Source organism: Myotis nattereri, assembly GCF_964212035.1.
Source record: "Myotis nattereri genome assembly, chromosome: 3".
Taxonomy (NCBI): Eukaryota; Metazoa; Chordata; class Mammalia; order Chiroptera; family Vespertilionidae; genus Myotis; species Myotis nattereri.
This window is the reverse complement of record NC_138077.1, coordinates 174,339,649-174,359,034: the sequence shown is the minus strand read 5'-3', so window position 1 is coordinate 174,359,034 and position 19,386 is coordinate 174,339,649. Positions and strand designations below refer to the sequence as shown.

Sequence of the window (19,386 nt, the reverse complement as noted above, 5' to 3'; positions counted from 1 at the left end):
AGACTGACTGTATTTTGACATTATTCATTATAGTTTTATACTCCTTTCCATGCTGAGCAGTAATTGTCTGTTCATTAGAGCTTCTCTACAAGACAGTGGTCTACTGAGGGCTGGAATTGTGTTTCATTCATTTTCTTACCACCACTGCCTAGCACACTGTTATAAAATAAAAGAGCAATAATTATTGAGTAAATGAATACATTGATGAATGAGAAAATGAATGAATGAGTTAAAGACACTGAAGAGTGGAGTGTGTATGGACAGAACTTAGTAAAGAATAAATTTCGAGAGATAGAAATTAGTTCCATTATTCCATTTTACGCCATAAATAAGAATTGATTCATAGTTATGATTACAGCATATTTAATGTATTTTTATTTTATTTTTGGATGGAAGAAGAAAGGGAGGGAAGCATTGGTGTGAGAGAGAAACATCAATTCATTGCCTCCCACACCCCAGCCTCCAACTGGGATTGGAATCTATAACCTGGCATGTGTCCTGACCAGGAATCAAACTCACCACCTTCTGGTATTTGGGATGATGCTCCAACCAACAGAGCTACACTGGCCAGGACATATTTTGAAACATTAAAAGGTTGAAACATTGAAATACTAAAGGGTTATTCTAAAAACAGTTTATTTACTGCTGGCAATATTGAATTATGCTCCAGGCTAAAATGAGCAGCAGATTGGAAATAGTACATCAGAGTTCCTAGAAGCAGGTTGATTGATAGCTGCTAAGAACTGACTGCTGACAGCTGTAGAGGAGTAATAGAAATATCTACTAGAAAATCCTGGCAGTTTAGTGTTATTCAGGATTATTATTAAAATCCTTTAAAGCATAGATATTAAAAGGATGACTCTTGTTCAATGAGAAAGTGATTATGTGAAGTTTCTTCTGTTTAACAGGGATTTTTTAAAATCAAATGTAAATAAAGTATCTCTTATTTAGAAACTGACATGTGAAATAAATATTCATTTTCCCAAAATCCTCATTGAAAGAGTGGTGCACAAATGCCCTCTACTTCCTCTCTTCCCATTTATGGCTTTATTTGCCTTTTATCCCATCACGATGGATGCTTAAACTCTGTTTACCAAGTCACTAGTAACCTCCATAGTTTCAAATTTAATGAATACTTCTCATTCCTAATTATTGATGACAGCATGCGATATGGCTTATCTCTTGGCTTCCTGACCACTCCCACATGTCTTTTTTTTAAAATTAAATCTTTATTGTTCAGATTATTACATTTGTTCCTCTTTTTTGCCCCCATAACTCCCCTCCTCCCAGTTCCCGCCCCACCTTCCACCCTCACTCCCCACCCACTGTCCTCATCCATAGGTGCACGATTTTTGTTCAGTCTCTTCCCACATCCCCCACACCCTCCCCCCGTCCCCCCCCAGCAAGAATAGTCAGTCCATTCCCTTTCTATGTCCCTGATTCTATTATAATCACCAGTTCATTCTATTCATCAGATTCTTTATTCACTTGATTTTTAGATTCACTTGTTGATAGATGTGTATCTGTTGTTCATAATTTGTATCTTTACCTTTTTCTTCTTCTTCCTCTTCTTAAAGGATACCTTTCAGCATTTCATATAATACTGGTTTGGTGGTGATGAACTCCTTTAGCTTTTTCTTATCTGTGAAGCTCTTTATCTGGCCTTCACTTCTGAATGATAGCTTTGCTGAATAAAGTAATCTTGGTTGTAGGTTCTTGGCATTCATCACTTTGAATATTTCTTGCCACTCCCTTCTGGCCTGCAAAGTTTCTGTTGAGATATCAGCTGACAGTTGTATGGGTACGCCCTTGTAGGTAACTGATTTTCTTTCTCTTGCTGCTTTTAGGATTCTCTCTTTGTCTTTTGCTCTTGGCATTTTAATTATGATGTGTCTTGGTGTGGTCCTCTTTGGATTCCTTTTGTTTGGGGTTCTCTGCACTTCCTGGACTTGTAAGTCTATTTCTTTCACCAGGTAGGGGAAGTTTTCTGTCATTATTTCTTCAAATAGGTTTTCAATATCTTGCTCTCTCTCTTCTTCTGGCACCCCTATAATTCAGATGTTGGTACGCTTGAAGCTGTCCCAGAGGCTCCTTACACTATCTTCATATTTTTGGATTCTTTTTCATTTTGCTTTTCCGGTTGGGTGTTTTTTGCTTCTTTGTATTTCAAATCGTTGACTTGATTCTTGCGATCCTCTAGTCTGCTGTTGGGAGTCTGTATAATATTCTTTATTTCAGTCAGTGTATGCTTAATTTCTAGTTGGTCCTTTATCATAACATCGAGGGTCTGACTAGATTTCTTGAGGATCTCACTACATTTATCGGCGGTTTCACCAGTCTTTTCGAGGGTCTTACTAAATTTATTGGTGACTTCCAGAAAGTTCTTGAAAAACCTTAAAAGTATGATTTTGAACTCTATATCCAGTAGTTTTCTTTCCTCCATTTCTGTCATTTGTGTTCTGTTTCTTTGTCTCCGCATTTTTTATGCTTCTCTGTGTTGATAAAGTGGTTTTCTGTGCTAAGTGTCCTCTATGGCCCAGTGGCTCAGCCTCCCCAATTACCTGAGGAGGATACTCTTGGTGCACCCCCTTGTGGTCTTTGTGCACAGTCTTGTTGTAGTTAAGCCTTGATTGTTGTAGTTAACACTTGGAGGGAATGACCTCCAGGCCAATTGGCTGTGAGAATCAGTTGTGTCTGCAGTGGGAGAACTTCTGTGCTGGAGACACCCCTCCGGGGCAAGACTTGCTTCAATGGGGCTTTGGTGCTCACTGGGTCTGCCCCCTGAGTGTGTCCTTTAAAGGTCCGAGGAGCTGCAAACTGGATGGTCCCACTCTGACCACTGGGGATACTCTCTCCTGGATCTCTAAGGAGGTGCTAATCTAGCCTTTGCCTGAGGCTACCCAGCAAAAGCCTCCCTGCAGGGCTTGGGTGGGGCAGGGCGGGTCCCACGAGATCCACAAGGTGGAGCGAGCAGTTATGGCTGCTCTGAGTCCTGCCCTCAGAGGCTCTGCTTCTCAGTGTACTGGTAATCACTGCAAGCACCTCCGAGAGAAAGCTGCCCTCGAGTTCCGACCGATGCCAGACAGTCCCGCTTCTACTGTATGAGTCTGGGTCCCCAAAGTCTTGCCCAGAACTTGAGCTCAGAGCTTGAGACTCCCTCCTGATTGAAAAAGACAACTGCGCCCTCAGCCACCAGCCCGCTCCTCATGCACCTCTGCACCTTAGTATTTTACTTCCGCACCACTCCTCCTCTGGGTCTCCTTCCTTCTATTTGTAGAATTTCCACTCAGCCAGCCTTCCTGTGGTTCTGGATGATGTCTGTTCAGTCTTTTAGTTGTATTTTTGAAGTGGTTGTTCGAGGCAGCAAACTCCGGTGTTTACCTATGCTGCCACTTGGTTTCCTCCCCACGTGTCTTTTGATTATTTTCATCTCCTTTGTTGGCTTCTTTTTGTCTACCTATTCCTCAACAATAAGTGCCATCCTCACCCTTCCCATCTCACATTTTGTTGTGTCCCTAGTAACCCTAACTCAGGGGTCCTCAAACTTTTTAAACAGGGGGCCAGTTCACTGTCCCTCAGACCATTGGAGGGCTGGACTATAGTTTAAAAAAACAAAAACAAACTATGAACAAATTCCTATGCACACTGCACATATCTTATTCTGAAGTAAAAAACAAAACAAAACGGGAACAAATACAGTATTTGTATTTGCATGTGGCCCACGGGCCGTAGTTTGAGGACCCCTGCCCTAACTGCTCACGTGGCTTCAGCTCCGTATTGAAGAGTCTTAAATCATTTATTCGTTTTAATCTCTAAACCTAGGTCAACATGTTCAAAATTGAACTCTTTATCCCTTCCTATACCCCTTCAACATTTCTGTTTCCTGTCTCAGAGAATGGTACCACCAGCCATCAAGTTACCAAAGCCAGAACCTCAGGAGTCATTTTTGATTCTTCCTCATGCAGGGCCCCATTCAATTAGTCACCAAGAACTACTTTTTATTTCCTTAATAGCCCATCCCTCCTGTTACTTCCTTGGTTTAAACCCTCATAATTTCTTGCTTGAATTACTGGACCAGCCTTTTAGAGATCTATCTGCCTCTAATTCTCCATATTCTATTAGAGTGCTCTTTTCAAATTCCAAATTTGAACATATCATTCACTTGTTTAATATCCTTTGATAATTCCTCTGTGCCTTCAGGATAAAATTTACACTCCTTAGGAACTTCATAAATTAGCTCCTACTTCCCATTCTGGCATCATTTGAGCAGTATCTCCCACCATCCCCAGCTGCCATACATTCACTATGTTCTGCCACTACAGATGACTTCCAGCTCCCTGAATTAACCATGCCCTCTCTCATTTCAGGGCCATTTCTCATTTCTCCTTTTACCTAGAACACCTTTCTGAGTCCTTCTTCTGTTCCTTCCCCCAATTCTTTGCCAAATTAACATATCCTCTAAGATTTAGTATTTGCATCTTCTCTATGGAGAGTTTCTGGAGTAGGCTAGGTTGGAGTTTCTTCTCTGTGCTCAGTGTTATGGCCATCACTGAATTTGTTATACAGGACTGTGACATGTCTAAAAATGTCACCTTTCCCTGAGCTCCTGAAATTGTAATAGTCTGTTGCCCTCAGCCTTATCAAAGTTCCCAGAACACATTGAGTGAATAACATGTTGAATACAAGTATAGAATAAACATGCAATATTGATCAGAAAGATGGCTGTTGAACTGGAATAAGGAAGGATTTGAAGTTAGTGGAAATAATTTTATAATTTTAGGGCAAAGTATACTGATACAGAAACAACAAACTACCAAAGAGGAGCTGACGAACTGCAGAAGACTGTCACTAGGTAAACTAGTGTCTTGCCACCAGAACAAACTTCATATTCACAAAGCCAGGATTCCCTCAGGAATGGACTCCCTGTTGATGGCAATGAGGAAGTTGCATGAAAATGAAGCAGAGTAATTAGAAGGCCAGCCACCTGTGTTCTAGCTAACTCCTCCTAGGAGGAAGGTCTGGGAGTAGTTTGGGATGGAGAGTGGAAAGAGAATGAGTTCATGAAATGAAGAATGAATATAAGTTATGTATAAAAGGGGTTAATCTGAGCCTATGTGCTTGGGAGCGTCTTAGTTTCTAAAGACCCATTGAACCTACTTGGGTAATGATCAGGGTGGTTAATAAATGTACATGGATCCATGATGCCTCAGCAGTCCTTCCAGAAGCCATCATTGTATTAAAGACATGCTAGAGGAACAGGATGTGTGAGTCCGTAGGATGAAGATGATAGGTAGTTGATGTTTTCATATTGTTCTCTGACAGTGATCAAAATTCCATTGATTTGAGTGACAAGACTCATATTATCCTTTAAGACTGCATTTATTTATTGGAGAGGCTATTGATCATTTGTGACCCCTCTGAAATGTTGGCTGTGAGGAGGTGCCTCAGCATCTCACCCCTGTCTAGCCCAGGGTGCAGAGTTTTATGAGAAACTTAAGGAGGTCTGTGACTCTCTGCACTGTGACTCTGACATCAAGGAGATTTAGTACTGGTCAAAAAGAAAACCCCTTCTAATTCAGATAGCTCTTCCTAGGCCACTCTGAAGTCCTGTGTCCAGGAATAAAGATGCTGGACTGGGACTGCTGCCTTCCGTATTCAGTGTCCCTTGGGCTTCAATTTGTCTCATGTCCTGGGGAAACAGAATTGTATCTCACATGCCTCCTGGAACTGTACTATACTTTGAGTGAGTTCCAGATGTCTTAAGAGATGCCAGATGGCTCACGAGAGGCAGACCAGCTTTCAGGAAAATGTGTCCCATTTCCTTGGATATGAACCATGAATTTAAGTTTGCAGGGCCAGCTGTGGGGGGAGAAGTTCAAGGCTGGCTCTGCCTGCCGGTGTTCAGGTATCACGCAGTGTGCTAAATGCCTTCGCATACTTATCTTGTTTAACAACAGACAGGAGGCAGACATCTGGAACCCAGTGTTTCCAGATGAAAAACCTGAGACTCAAAGAGGTTAAGCAAATTTACTTTGATTTTCAAGTCATTTATATTCCACTCTAAGAGTATTGTCTGAGAACATTTGAGCGTCACTGATGCTGTTATGCAGTTTCTAATAACAAAGAATTGGTGCTTCTTAATCTATTCCTACTGATCTACTCCTGAGCATAAAAAAATGTGTGTAGGATGTGTGGAATCTCCTGTAGTATCCTCTCTCTCTTTCTAGTAAAACATGCATGTAAGTGTAACACACACACACACACACACACACACACACACACGAGCTTTACCTTTGCATGCTTCGTTGACTGTATAAATGAAAGCACAGAGCAAGCTACTTCTGTGCCAGAATAAGATCCCACTTTCAGCATGTTGTTTCCTTGCTTCCTTAGTAAACATCACTTGTTCTTTTAAATTCTCTGCTCTCAATTCTAACCCCTATTTACCTAGATGAAAGGTATTTTTAAATCTTTCCAATGGGACTCACACCCCACCCCCTGCTATAATTTTCAATTCCTTCTATTTCTCTACTCCTCTGGAATTCTAACTTTTGTGTCCTGAGCTCAATGGAACCTTCCAGATAGCTTCTGCCTAATAGTATGCCAATTCTAGCTCTTAATTTTCAGTTTGTCTCTATACTTTGAATCCTGCCTCTGCCACTTGCTAACTGAGGGCCTTGGGTGACTTCTGAGGCTCATTTTTTAAAATTTATTAAACGGGTTCTAATGACTACTTAGATTTTGTATTTTCAGTGTTAAGTGAGATGATGTAAGTAAAGCATTTAGCGCAGGACTTGGCACTTAGTGAGAACACCAGCAAGCTTGGTGGTGACGAGTTGGTGTTAAAGGAATTGTAGCATTCGTGGTGATTATTATTGTGCCTGTATCCTAGGTAGCCTCATGACTGGGGTTTATGGTTCTGGATCTTCTTCCATGAAACACATCTGCACTTTTAATTAATGCTCCCAAAGCAGCATACTCAGCTCTATCAGCAATAAGTCACACCAGTCCATACAATGTGCTGTTCCAAAGGAATGGATACCACATGCTGACCTCCTGGAAGCTGTTGAGGTTATAAGGAATGGACATTTGGCCTTGGCAAACACTTGTTTTCCACTGTGAACTATTATTTGGGTATTGCTATATTATTCCATATTGTTGACACAAAATATAGCTTAATATAACTAACTAGAGGCCTGGCATGTGAAATTCATGCATGGGTAGGGCCCCTAGGCCTGGCCTGCAATCAGGGCTAATCTTCCCTGGCTACTGGCAGCCAGCCCCTGACCCTGCCACTGCCCTCTGTGTGTGGGGCGACCAGCAGGGTGATCAGGGCTCCAGCACCGCCCGTGTTCGCCACCACCCACCCCCAGTTCCCTGTTCCCCATTGGGCAATTGGAGCCTGCTGGCCAGCATGCCCTGATTGGGTGATCAGTGTGTGTCATAGCCGACCGGTCGTTCCGCTGTCCGGTCGATTTGCATATTATATATATATATATATATATATATATATATATATAGAGAGAGAGAGAGAGAGAGAGAGAGAGAGAGAGAGAGAGAGAGAGAGATTCCTGGATCAATGCTGCACATTTCACATTCCTTTTCTGTTTTGTTTCTCTCTGCTCTGGCACAGAAAACAAAACACTGTGCGATATAATCCACGGGCAGAACACAGATCATAACGGGCCTTCTTACTACAGACCCAAAGCCTCCAGGGTAGACTTTTAGGGTTGAACAGATCTGAAATCTAATTTTGTTACCTTGGGTAGGGACAAGAAGCCAGACAATGCGTGGTCTTCTTTTCGAAAACTCCGACTGAGGCTCTCTAGGTTGAACTTGCCATTGGCTGTGCTGAGTGCCAGCTTTAGGATCTCCAGCAGGCTCCTGGTCACTTCTGATGGCGAGTCGGCATGTTGAGGGGCAGCACTGCTTGGAGGGGCAGGGGAAAGTCTGTGAAAAAGTGAACCCCTCAAGGAAGCCGCTGTGTATTTCATACTATGTCTCTCACCTGTGTTATACACCTTCTAAATCCTGGGAACCTGGCCATGGGACTGCATGTGGTGACCTCACAGATTACCTCAACTCTGTTCCATTCTAGGGAGTTTACAGTCTCTTCTCCAGGAGGAACCCACCCATTTGACTAGAATATAGACCAAATTTGTAATCTACCCTCTCTTTTTGCCAGGTTGAGAGAAAAAAAATTAGAGGCGTCCATGGCAGTTTACTTTACCCATGTCTTTTTTTTGAGCCCAGATAATCAAATTTCCAAATGGTACATGTCACAAGCAAAGCAAGGCAGATCCTGGCAGATCCCTGTGACCAGGGAACCTGTAGAGGAGGCAATCTTGACCTAGGCGAACTTCCTGCATTATCCTTGACTCTGCTATTTGTAGCTGGAAAACCCAGAAAAGTTTGGGAGTAATTATGTATTTACCAGATGACATGCAAATGTATGTAATTATTCAGGTGGTTTAGCAAACTGGCTTTTGTTACTTCCCATAACAGGTGAAAATGACCAGAGTGATAAAGCGTCAGAGTCATTTATTTTATGAAACTAGTTTGAGGTATTTATGTATTTCACTTTCAAAAGTATGTGTCCTTCCAGATCTGGCCAAACTATTTTCTCAGCAATGGATTATTTTTAGATGCATTTAACTTTCCGGAAGGTCATATGCTATCTTCCTTTTGCTCTGTAACTCTTACTTGAGCTTTGACACCAAACTATGCCTTTCTTAATTACTTAACAATAGCTAGTATTTTCCAAAAGTTTGGTACAGAAAAGGAGGAAAAGGGGCTATTTGTCTTTGCATTGGTCACCTAGCTCTGCACCCACTTTCCTTGTTCAGGGAGTTCCCAGCCCGGGAGCCTGCCTCTCAGTCCAGTTGAGGAGCATGCCAGCTATTTGCATTCTCAGCCTCTGTTTGCTGCTCAGGGCACATGACTCGGGCCTTGTCAACCAGAAGTATCTCCCAGATTTGAACCAGAAGTTTTTCTTTCTTCCTTCTTTTCTTTCAATGCCAGTTTCTGGGGGTAGGAATTCATGGGGCTCTGGCCCCCATCTCCATATACCGGGTCCTGAACTGGCAGGTGTTGTATGGAACCCATTTACTGCAGCCGGTGGGGTTTCTTAGGAAACCTGCTGCAGGAGTGGATTTCATCTGGTCCCATTAGTGATGCTGGAGGCTTTTAAAACATCACAGAGCTGCCTCATTTAAAGCTCTACCTGAAGAACATGAGAGGGTATTTTCCTGAGCAGCACATTAATGAACAAGGAGCCTGGGTTCATTACAGGCCACTCGTCCTGCGCTTCTACACTCACACACTATCTGGTCCATGTAAACAGCACCTTCTGTGATGAGTTCCAAATGATCTCTTCAGGCACCTTTTTTATAGGGTAGAAATCCAGATGTCCCTGCACATGAAGTGATGCAAGCTCTTTGGATAACGGGAGGTGCCAATTACACCCAACAAGTATTTATTGAGCATCTCCTATGTGCCAGGAACTATGCTAGACCTGTGCTAGACACTGAGTGGGCTGGGACAGATGCTATTCCTAACCTCAAATGTCAGATAAGTAATTACCAGGAAAATGTCTGTTATGAAGGGAAACATCTATGCGACCGCGCAGCAAAGAGACATAACCCAGTCTAGAACTCAGGAGAGGCTTCCTGTCTAGGATTCATAGACCCACCATATCTGTCAATGCGTGGTCACGTTCTCCTGGGCACAGTCTGTTACCTCTCACAGTCTGTACTGTATGAAGCGTGGTTGCTGACTATTAAAAATGTATAGAGCTTTATGGGTAGGACCGTCCTTCCCAGAGGGATATTTGTTTGGACTATGAGCTCTTGAAGGAGTGACTGGGCCTTGCCCAACTCTGAATTCACTGTGCCCAGCAAAGTGTGCCTGGCACACAGTTGGTATTCAATGAATGTCTGATGAAGTATCAGAGTCAACAGAGCACATGGAAAGGGAATTAAATCTAACAATTGGCCCAGGGACATTTGTACAGAAAACCATACCTTTTTCTTAAAGAAGTAAATTCCTATCCCATGTCTCTTAATCACTATGTCACATGATTTGTAACTGAAAAGGGTATCTTCTGACAGGATAGTTAAAAAGTAGTAACAAACACTTCTATAGCAATTCCCGTGTACCAAAGACTTTAAGAAGTTTGCATGACTTAACTCAGTCACTGTTACACATTATTCCCATTTTACAGTTGGAGAGTGGAGGCACAGAGAGGGTAAGTGACTAGCCCAAGGTTCCACCTAGTGGCAGAGACAGGGATTGAGCCCAGGCTTCTGGCCATGGGGCTATGCTCCTAGCCACCGCCCTTTGCCCGTTTTCTTAGAGAACACAGAGACTGTCATGCTTTACTGGGTCTCATCTCTAATGATATTCCTCATTCCCTATGTTTACCTTTAATCACTTCTTTCCCTTGAGATTATGGGAAGGGATTATTGATTCTGTACCTTAAACTTCTCTGTGCTGGTACCTGCAGCGCAGGAGTTCATTGACTGAACATATTTCCGGAACACACTCTAGATGCACCAGGGTGCTATCATTTCTTTCATTTTATTTAGGTATTTATTTATTTATTTTAAGCCTCACCCAAGGATATGTTTTATTAATTTTTAGAGAGAAAAGAAGAGTGGAGCGGGGGAGAAGAGAGAAACATCGATCATTTGCGTCTGGTACCTGTCTTGACCAGGAATCGATCCTGCAACCTAGGTATGTGCTCTGACTGGGAATCGAATCCGCAACCTTTTGGTGTACGGGACGATGCACCAACCAATTAAAATTAAGCCACCTGGCCAGAGCCACAATCGTTTTTTATTTCAGAATGGATTTTTTCATCTTTACACCGAAACCTCATAAAAAAAACAAACACTGCTGTTAAGAAACATATACAATTGTTGCAAATAATTTCCTATCCCCACCTGTTTACAGCACATCGAGAGAAAACTCAGTGTAAACTGGGTGTTGGTGAACAGCTATGTTTCTGCACTGCTCACCTAATAGGGAATTGCCTCCAAGAGCCCGGCCAGCTCTGAAAGTCTGGGAGTAACGTGCCCACAGAAAGGGAGGAAGTACCTTTCGCTGTGATGGGTACCCCCCTGAGCTTCCCTCAGGCTGCTGTCCATGGCTCTTCTGCTTTGCTGTGGATCATCTGAGGCTGCCACTTTCAGAAAATAAAGTAGCTTCTCATAGTTCACCTGAAAATTAAATATGAAACAGAACATCCTCATTTAATTTACATGTAGGGAAAGAGGCCTGCTGAAATGAAATGTGTTTGAAATATTAAACAATGAAGAATTTTTAAAGCAGCTTTAAAAATATAATAATTATTAGTGTTTTTTTTTTAACCAACTATTACTATTATTCTCCCTCCTGGACAAATGGTAAAATTTCACTTCCTGGGTAGGACCATGTGACCAGTTCTGGCCAATGAGTTATAAGCAGAAGGGACATGTGCTACTTCTGGGTTGAGGATTAAACTGTTGACATGAGGCCTTCAGAGCTCTTTTTCCTGCTGCCATATGTCCCAAACATTCCAGAGTGTCTGCTTCATCAGCCTGGGTTTTGGAGCTAAGATAATGACAGTGCCAAGAAGAGCCTGTGGCAAACTCGTTACAAAAATGTAATGTAAATGAAAAATAAGCTTTCGCTGTTTTAAGCAACTGAGATTTGGGACTATTTGTTAGTACACTATAACCTAGCCTTTAGCTTCTCTCTCTTTTATATATGTATTATATGTAATGTGTGCTTATATTTATATATATTCAGATTATTTGAGAATAAGGTCTTGGTTACTAAGGTAAATAAAAAATTTTAAAGTTTTATTTTTTATTACTAGAGGCCAGGTGCAAGATTCATGCACTGGTGGGGTCCCTTGGCCTGGCCTGTGGGGATTGGGCCGAAACCGGCTCTCCAACATCCCCCGAGGGGTCCCAGGTTGTGAGACCCCCTCCTGCAGGCCCACCCCCCAGGACCTGGATGCCCACTGGCTCCCTCCTCCCTCCTCACTGGGTCCAGGGTGCAGGTGACCAGATTCAGGGCTGACAGTGCCCCAGCAGCAGCCTAACCCATGGCCAATTCCGCAATGAATCAGGCTCCCTCCTCTACTGGTCGTAGCATCTGCCCCCTGGTGGTCTTTGCCCGTCATAGCTACCGGGTGAATGGTCGGACTGTCGCTTAGGCATATATATTTATATATATATTTTAATTATTATTATTTTTTTACATAGAAAAGGACTGAAGGAATGTTGTCCATTTTCATTGCTGGGCTGGATGGAATCTTAGGGATTATGGTGGACAGACGACTCCAGAGCAGTGGAGGGGGTAGCATGGGAGAAGGAAGCTAAACAGGGTCCCAGATATAAATTAGATTTCAGACCATAAAATTTGATTGAATTAAAGATTCAAGGAGGTTATACTAATAAGTTGCCATTTTACTGCTAAATATTTCTCATACATATACAACTAATTTTATTTTTTCAGTTTAAAGATGGGCAGGAGAGAGAACTTACATTCATTTGTGTACCTATTAACTGCTAAACATGAAACCAGGTTGATTTTGGCCTTGTTTTCTATCATCACACGCTCACTAATGATTTTCCCATTGCTATTACTTCTTCCTCTTTTAGGGCACTTTTCTCTAGCTCCCTGAATTTGGTTACACTTGGGCCTTGTTTTGTATTCACTTTCAAGTGCGAGCTTGGAAAGTACAAGCAGAGAAAGAACCCTGCCCTTGTATTGGGGAACATTTATCTCAGCCCTGGGTCTGCCATTAATTCTCCAGGTGCCCTGTGCAAGTTCCTTAACCCCTCTGGAGCTCAGTTTCCTAATCAGTAAATTGATGGTGGTGAGTTATATTTCAAAAATTACTACCCCACCCCCCAAACTCTAATGCTCTAGGAGCTGTCACACTTCTTAGTCAAGTTCTCCATTTTTACCAGCTGCTCAGCTTGTAAATGGATTTAAATGCACTCATTATCTTGAATCTCTAACTATCACACTAGTGTTAGGAGTAGACAATGAAAGTTGAGAAGGGAAAGTTCATTAAAGAGAAATTAAGCAGGACTAAGAGATCTAACTTGCCTGGTTCGTGAGGCTCAGTGGTTGAGTGTTGACCTAAGAACCAGGAGGTCGCGGTTCAATTCCCAGTCAGAGCATGTGCCCAGGTTGTGTGCTCTATCCCCAGTGTGAGGTATGCTGGAGGTAGCCAATCAATGATTCTCTCTCATCATTGATGTTTCTTTCTCTCCCTCTCCCTTCCTCTTTGAAGTCAATAAAAATATATTAAAAAAAAAAGAGAGAGGGACTTAAATCTATTTTCTATTCTGGTCACTATGCCCTCACGCCATCATGCCTTAACGGCTTAGATGCTCAACACCGGGGAGAGAGGTATGGGGACCAGCCAGGCTGCGGCCCGGGAGAGGGACAAGCCACCCGCCCTGCAGTCCTGGGCGCCAGCGCCTGTGGCCCGAGAGAGGGACAAGCTGCCTGCCCCATGGTCCAGGGTACCTGCGGCTGCGGCTGGCCCAGGCGAAGCTGGCCGGGGTCCTGGGTACCTGTGACTGGCCAGAGGGAAGGAAGGCCAGGTCCCAGGTGCCTGCAACCAGCTGGAGGAGGGAATCCTGGGTCCCAGGTGTGAGGTGAGGCAGAGGCAGGGGTGAGGCAGAGGCAGTTAGGAGAAATCAGGCCAGCAGGGGAGCAGTTAGTGGCGATCAGCCAGGCAGGGTGGTTAGGGGCAATCAGGCTGGAAGGCAGGCGAGCGATTAGGAGCCAGTGGTCCCAGATTACGAGAGGCAGTAGGACATCTTCGAGGGGTCCCAGATTGGAGAGGGTGCAGGCCAGGCTGAGGCCCCCCAACCCCATGCACAAATTTTGTGCATTGGGTCTCTAGTATGAATATAAATAAGCTTTGTATCTTAGGGGACAATAGTAAAGGTTCTTTTTTTAAGAAAGAAACTAACCTTTTAATTCTATTACTCTGGTGGGTTCAAGTAAAATAAAGGAAAGAAATGCAGACTGGAAATTTCGAGGTGGCCATACCATTTTAGGAGAGCCACTCCTGGCAAACCTCTGGCAGAGGATCTTGACTGTTGGTAACTGCAGAGGGACTTCATGCCTCAGGAAGAGGCGGCTCAGCTGAGACTGAAGAAGAAATCCCGAGGCGATGGGATCCAGGATTTTCAGCTCTTTTTGAAGCTTGTCTAATAAGCCAGAACTCAAGGAGTGGGACTTGAGCTCTCTTCTGACCAGGGCGAGAAGAAAAGTGTCTTCTTTTGTCGTTCCACTTAGCCTCTGGCCAATATCCTGATACAACAACAACCAAAAATTAATAGGGCTCTGAAATAAGATGGCTGAAGGCCCATGCAAGGAGACAGAAGCCTCATAGGGCTGGTATCAGAGCATCTACTTTCAGGCCTAGCCTAGTACAGGACAAGTTAGTAATACCTGAGGGTAAGTGTTTGACCTGGATGTATTTATTAGTTTACAATGCCTTAGGACCTTCTCCTTCAGAATAAAAGAAGCAAATAACTTCAGAGTACATACTACTTTGTTTTACAAAATAACCTTTTGATTATGTGAGAATTTAGAATGGCATATCTTAGAGACCCATTGGATTTGGGAGATGGAAGGTGGGTGGAAGGTGAGAAGTTCAGCTGGGACATTTGAGGTTCTTCCAGTGAACTCTCCAGGAAAGCTTCCTGAAAAGCCAGTTAGATATGTGGAGTTGGGTGTCCACCCGTCCACCCTCAGATGGTCTTATTGTCTGTTCCACATCAAAGTATACAGTTAACAAGTAATACCCCTTCATCCACAATAGAAAACTCATCAACTCTCAGTATACACACCTCTGGCTGGTCAGAGCTTCCCCTTTCCATCTGCTCCAAGGTCCAGTCTCTAAGTTTTCTCCTGGGGAGGCCATGGATATAGGACAGGGACTGGTCTCCAGTTGGTACAGAGCGGCAGTAAACATTTGCCTGCTTGGGAGTTTTAAAGAAACAAAGACAAATAAATGTAGTAAATCTCAGAAGGGGAGCGAGAAAGAGGAAAGAAGAGAGAATATGACTGAGCCAACCAATTCCTTCAAACATATTCCCAGTTCCAAATGACTTAGCCCATGGAGTCATTGGGTCATCGAGTCCCCAAAGAAGAAAGTTTGTCTCAACATCAGTTTAAGCATTATATAATTAACAAGTGTTTGACAAATATATTAATAATTAGATACCATTTCATTTGTGTAAGAAAGAAGGTGTCTGCACAAAGTAAAATAAGGTGGAACATAAGGTGTTTATAGGCAAATTAGGGTGCTTATTAGAGAAAGGGTATCCTTAGGCTCTTGTAATTAGCAGATTCAGGAAGGATTAGCGAAGGCAATTTCGAGTTTTGTCTAGAATGAACTAGAAGAGATGAAAAGCCCAGACTATTACATCGCAAGAGTGATGTTATTAGAGATTACAATAGAATAAATGATGGGACAAGGGCTAATGATAAAATCCCATTCCCTCTTGCCATGGAGTATGTGTATGAATCATGCTTTTCCCCCCCTGTATTTTATGACGGTTTGGTATCTGAGAGAGCCTGGCTGGAAGAGACTGTCCCTCCCAGTCCTAATTCCTAGAGATAGTGCACAGCTTCCTGCTACCACACTGTTCATATGAAAACCAACCAGGTCTTGGTGCATATCCCCATCCACCTCCGTTATCTAACCCTCACACACAGAGCCAGTTCTTCCCCTGCCTGGAATCAACCGAGGTCTAGATACCAGATAAATGGAGACCTATGCCCAAAGTCCCCTGGGTTATTTAAGTTAGCCAGTTCTACTCGGTTAACCCCGCCTTGCCTTTCTCATGGAAACCCCAACAAAGGCCATGGCCTGTGCTTTCTCCTCACTTCTGCCTCCTGACTGACCTTGTTGCTTTGTTGCTTCCCTATGTGGCCCTAAGTGGTGTGGTATGCCCCTCTTACTGGAAAATTTAATAAACTCGTCTTTCAAAGGCGTTGTCTTTATATCTGTGACTTTGCCATATCTGATGAAAATGAACTCTCAGGTACAAATCAGGTGCACGGTTATGGTTAATATCAGGTAATTGGAAGGAGACATTTCAAAAGTATTCACAGAAAACTGAGTAGCTGTACTCAGTTGGTTGCCATGTTGAATGAATGACCTATTAGTATAGATAGCAACCTATGATGCTTCATGCTTTATAGTCATAAAGCATCCTATATAATAAAAGGCTAATATACAAATTGACTGAATGGCGGAATGACCAGTCGCTATGATGCACACTGACCACCAGGGGGCAGATGCTCAATGCAGGAGCTGCCCCCTGGTAGTCAGTGCACTCCCACAGGGGGAGTGTTCCTAAGCCAGAAGCCCTGAGCCGGGCTCATGGCTGGCGAGCGCAGCACAGCAGCAGGAGCCTCTCCCGCCTCTGCAGCAGCACTAAGGATGTCAGTTGGACATCCCCCAAGGACTCCCAGACTGTGAGAGGGTACAGGCCAGGCTGAGGGATTCCCCCCACCCCTGAGTGCACAAATCTTGTGCACCGAGCCTCTAGTTTTAAAGAGAAGTCAAGAGGCTCTCTATAGTGGGCAGAGTGAGCAGAAGTAGCAGGGAGTTCTAGAATAGTCATAAAAGTAAAACATTTATTGGCCACATACTCTGTACAGGCATCATATAGGTGTTTTGCTTAATTCATTCAATTTAATCCCTACAAAAATCCTATAAGGTAGATACTACATATAGCACCCTTTTATACTTGGGAAGTCGAGGCTTGCAGAAATTAAGTAACTATTCCTTCATTTAAGAAATACTTATGGATTGCCTAGTCTGGGCTGGGCACTCTAATAGGCCCTACAGTGAACAAAGCAGACCTGGCCCTCGTTCTCACAGAGCTTACGGAGTGTGAGAGACATAGAAAGAAAACATGGAGCGAGGGCCACTATCAGAACAGTCCATGGGCCACCTAACCTGGACCTGGTGGTCCAGGTCTGGAAGCAATGACATTTAAGTCTAGGCTTGAAAGCTGAGTTAAATATGGATTTGAACAGGCTGAACGGTGAGGGAGGAGGAGAAAAGAAGAAGGAAGAGTACAGGAAAAGGGATATTGAAAATCTCATAGGTTCACACAAGGGCATAATAGAGAGAGATGGGTGCTTTCAGAGCACAGTTGAAGTCAGAATTGTCCAAAGTTAACTCCCTAGTAAATTGTGCAGATAAGATTTGAACCCCGATTTCTACCATAGGATGAGAGAGATTCCACATTCAGTACATAGAGTACTTTCATTCTGTAAAATATTTGGCTAGGTATTTTAGACATATTGTTCAAACAGTAGGTGTCTTTGAAAATTACTTGTAATATAAAATACTTCCATTTACAAGCACATATATTTTTCTGTCTCTGAGAATTTGATACACTTCTATATTACAGTGTTCTGAACATGTACTTATTAACACTTCATTATGCTAATGAGGTCAAGGTGTTCTTTAGCTCCCTTTGCTCTCATTTAAACACCAAACTTTATTGAGTATCTTTATTTTCAGCACCATAGAGTCAGATGAACAAGGCAGGTATAATTCTTGCCCTCAAATTTTTTTGGCCTAGACATCACTGACTAAATTTTATGGCCTCCTCTATGAAAAGGGGAAAGATATTTTTCTCCTAGGAGTGGTATGAAGAATGTGTTATGATGCATTTTAAATATTTTGTAAATTCTAAAACTACATTATGTATTTATTTGTTATTTTGTGTATATCCCTCCAATAGACTGTAAACTCTGTGTGTGCCAAGACTATGTCTTGCTGATTCCGAACATTAAGAAGAGCACCAAATTGGAATAACAAAGAGAGAAACACAATGTCAGAATGTTGATGACCTCTTGTTCAGGCCATGTGCACACAGGGTTTCAGATTTGTCCCTTCACTAATGTAAATCATCCTGGTTATAGTTTTTCAAAAGCAAAGAGTGTCCCCAAATTGTCAATGAAAATAAAATGGGAAATTTTCATAAAAGATAACCATGTTGCCCGACTGGTGTGGCTCAGTGGTTGAGTATTGACTTATAAACCAGGAGGTCATGGTTCCATTCCTGGGCAGGGCACATGCCAGGATACGGCTTGATCCCCAGCAGGTGAAGTGCAAAAGGCAGCTGATGGTTGACTCTTTCATCATTGATGTTTCTCTCTATCTTTTCTTTCCTCCATCTCTGTAATCAGTGAAAATATATATTTTTAAAAATCACCATGTTTCTGAATTTAGGAATTGACAGACTACCTATAAAATCTCTGATGCTATAGGTTTCTCTAATTTGCTCTATTTTGAATCACAAAATACTGATGTGATAGCCAAAATGACTCCTGACCAATACTGATTTTATGATGTTTCCATCAAAGAATTGGTACAAATGAAGCACAGAAATTTAACACTAAGTTAGTAACTTTTTTTGGGCTGTTGGAACTTGCAAGTGTTGGAAATGTAAATAAGTTTTCTTCTTAAAAGATTGCTTATAAATAAAACTATTTTAAAATAGTTATATTGTAGAAGTCATGTCAATTTGCAGAGACATCAAATGCATATTTTAAAAGTCCTAATAATAATATTATTCCATTGTATGCACATACAGTTTGTTTATCCACTCATTTGTTGGTGGATAGTTGGGTTTCTTCCCCATTCTAGTTACTATGAATAATGCTACTAAGAACATGGATGTACAAATACCTCCTTGAAACCCTTCATTCAATTCTTTTGACTCTATACCCAGAAGTGGTATCATACGGTAGTTCTACTTTTAATATTTGAGAAACCACCATACTGTTCTCTACAATACCTATAACCATTTTGCATCCCTACCAACAGATTTTATTCACACCTTCACTAACAGTCCTTATTTCTGTTTTTTTTTTCTTTTTGATGATAACTCTATTCTAATAGGCATAAGATGGCATCTCATTGTAGTTTTGATTTACATTTCCCTAATGAATAATTATGTTGAATATCTTTTTATGTGCAATTGGCCATTTATTTATCTTCTTTGGATAAATGTCTATTTAAGTCCTTTGCTCATTTAAAAAATCTGTTTTCTTTGTTGAGCTTTAGGAGTTCTCCATATATTCTAGATATTAATCTCTTACTGAATATATGATTTCCTTCCATTCTGTGGGCTGCCTTTTTATTCTGTTGGTAATGTGTTTTGATGCACAACATTTAAAAATTTTTATAAAGTCCAATTTGTCAATTTTGTGTTTTAGTTTCTATGCCTTTGTAGTCATATCTAAGAAATCTTTGCCAGACCCAATGTAAAGATTTTTGCTTTGCTCAGCCAACATGGCTCAGTGGTTGAGCATCGACCTATGAACTAGGACTGGGTC

The 19,386-nt window shown here is 42.2% G+C and overlaps 1 protein-coding gene across 1 annotated transcript in view; it reads right to left on the bottom strand.

Annotated features, from left to right (window-relative positions):
• Positions 1 to 19,386, bottom strand: part of LOC308517125 (uncharacterized protein C1orf87) — a gene marked incomplete at both ends in the record, with an annotated part of 74,572 nt that overhangs the window by 32,979 nt on the left and 22,207 nt on the right. The window contains 4 exons of the mRNA XM_081088185.1: positions 7,761 to 7,926; positions 11,098 to 11,219; positions 14,062 to 14,325; positions 14,868 to 14,996. Coding sequence (XP_080944311.1) covers positions 7,761 to 7,926; positions 11,098 to 11,219; positions 14,062 to 14,325; positions 14,868 to 14,996 — 681 coding nt within the window. The remainder of the gene's footprint in view (positions 1 to 7,760; positions 7,927 to 11,097; positions 11,220 to 14,061; positions 14,326 to 14,867; positions 14,997 to 19,386) is intronic.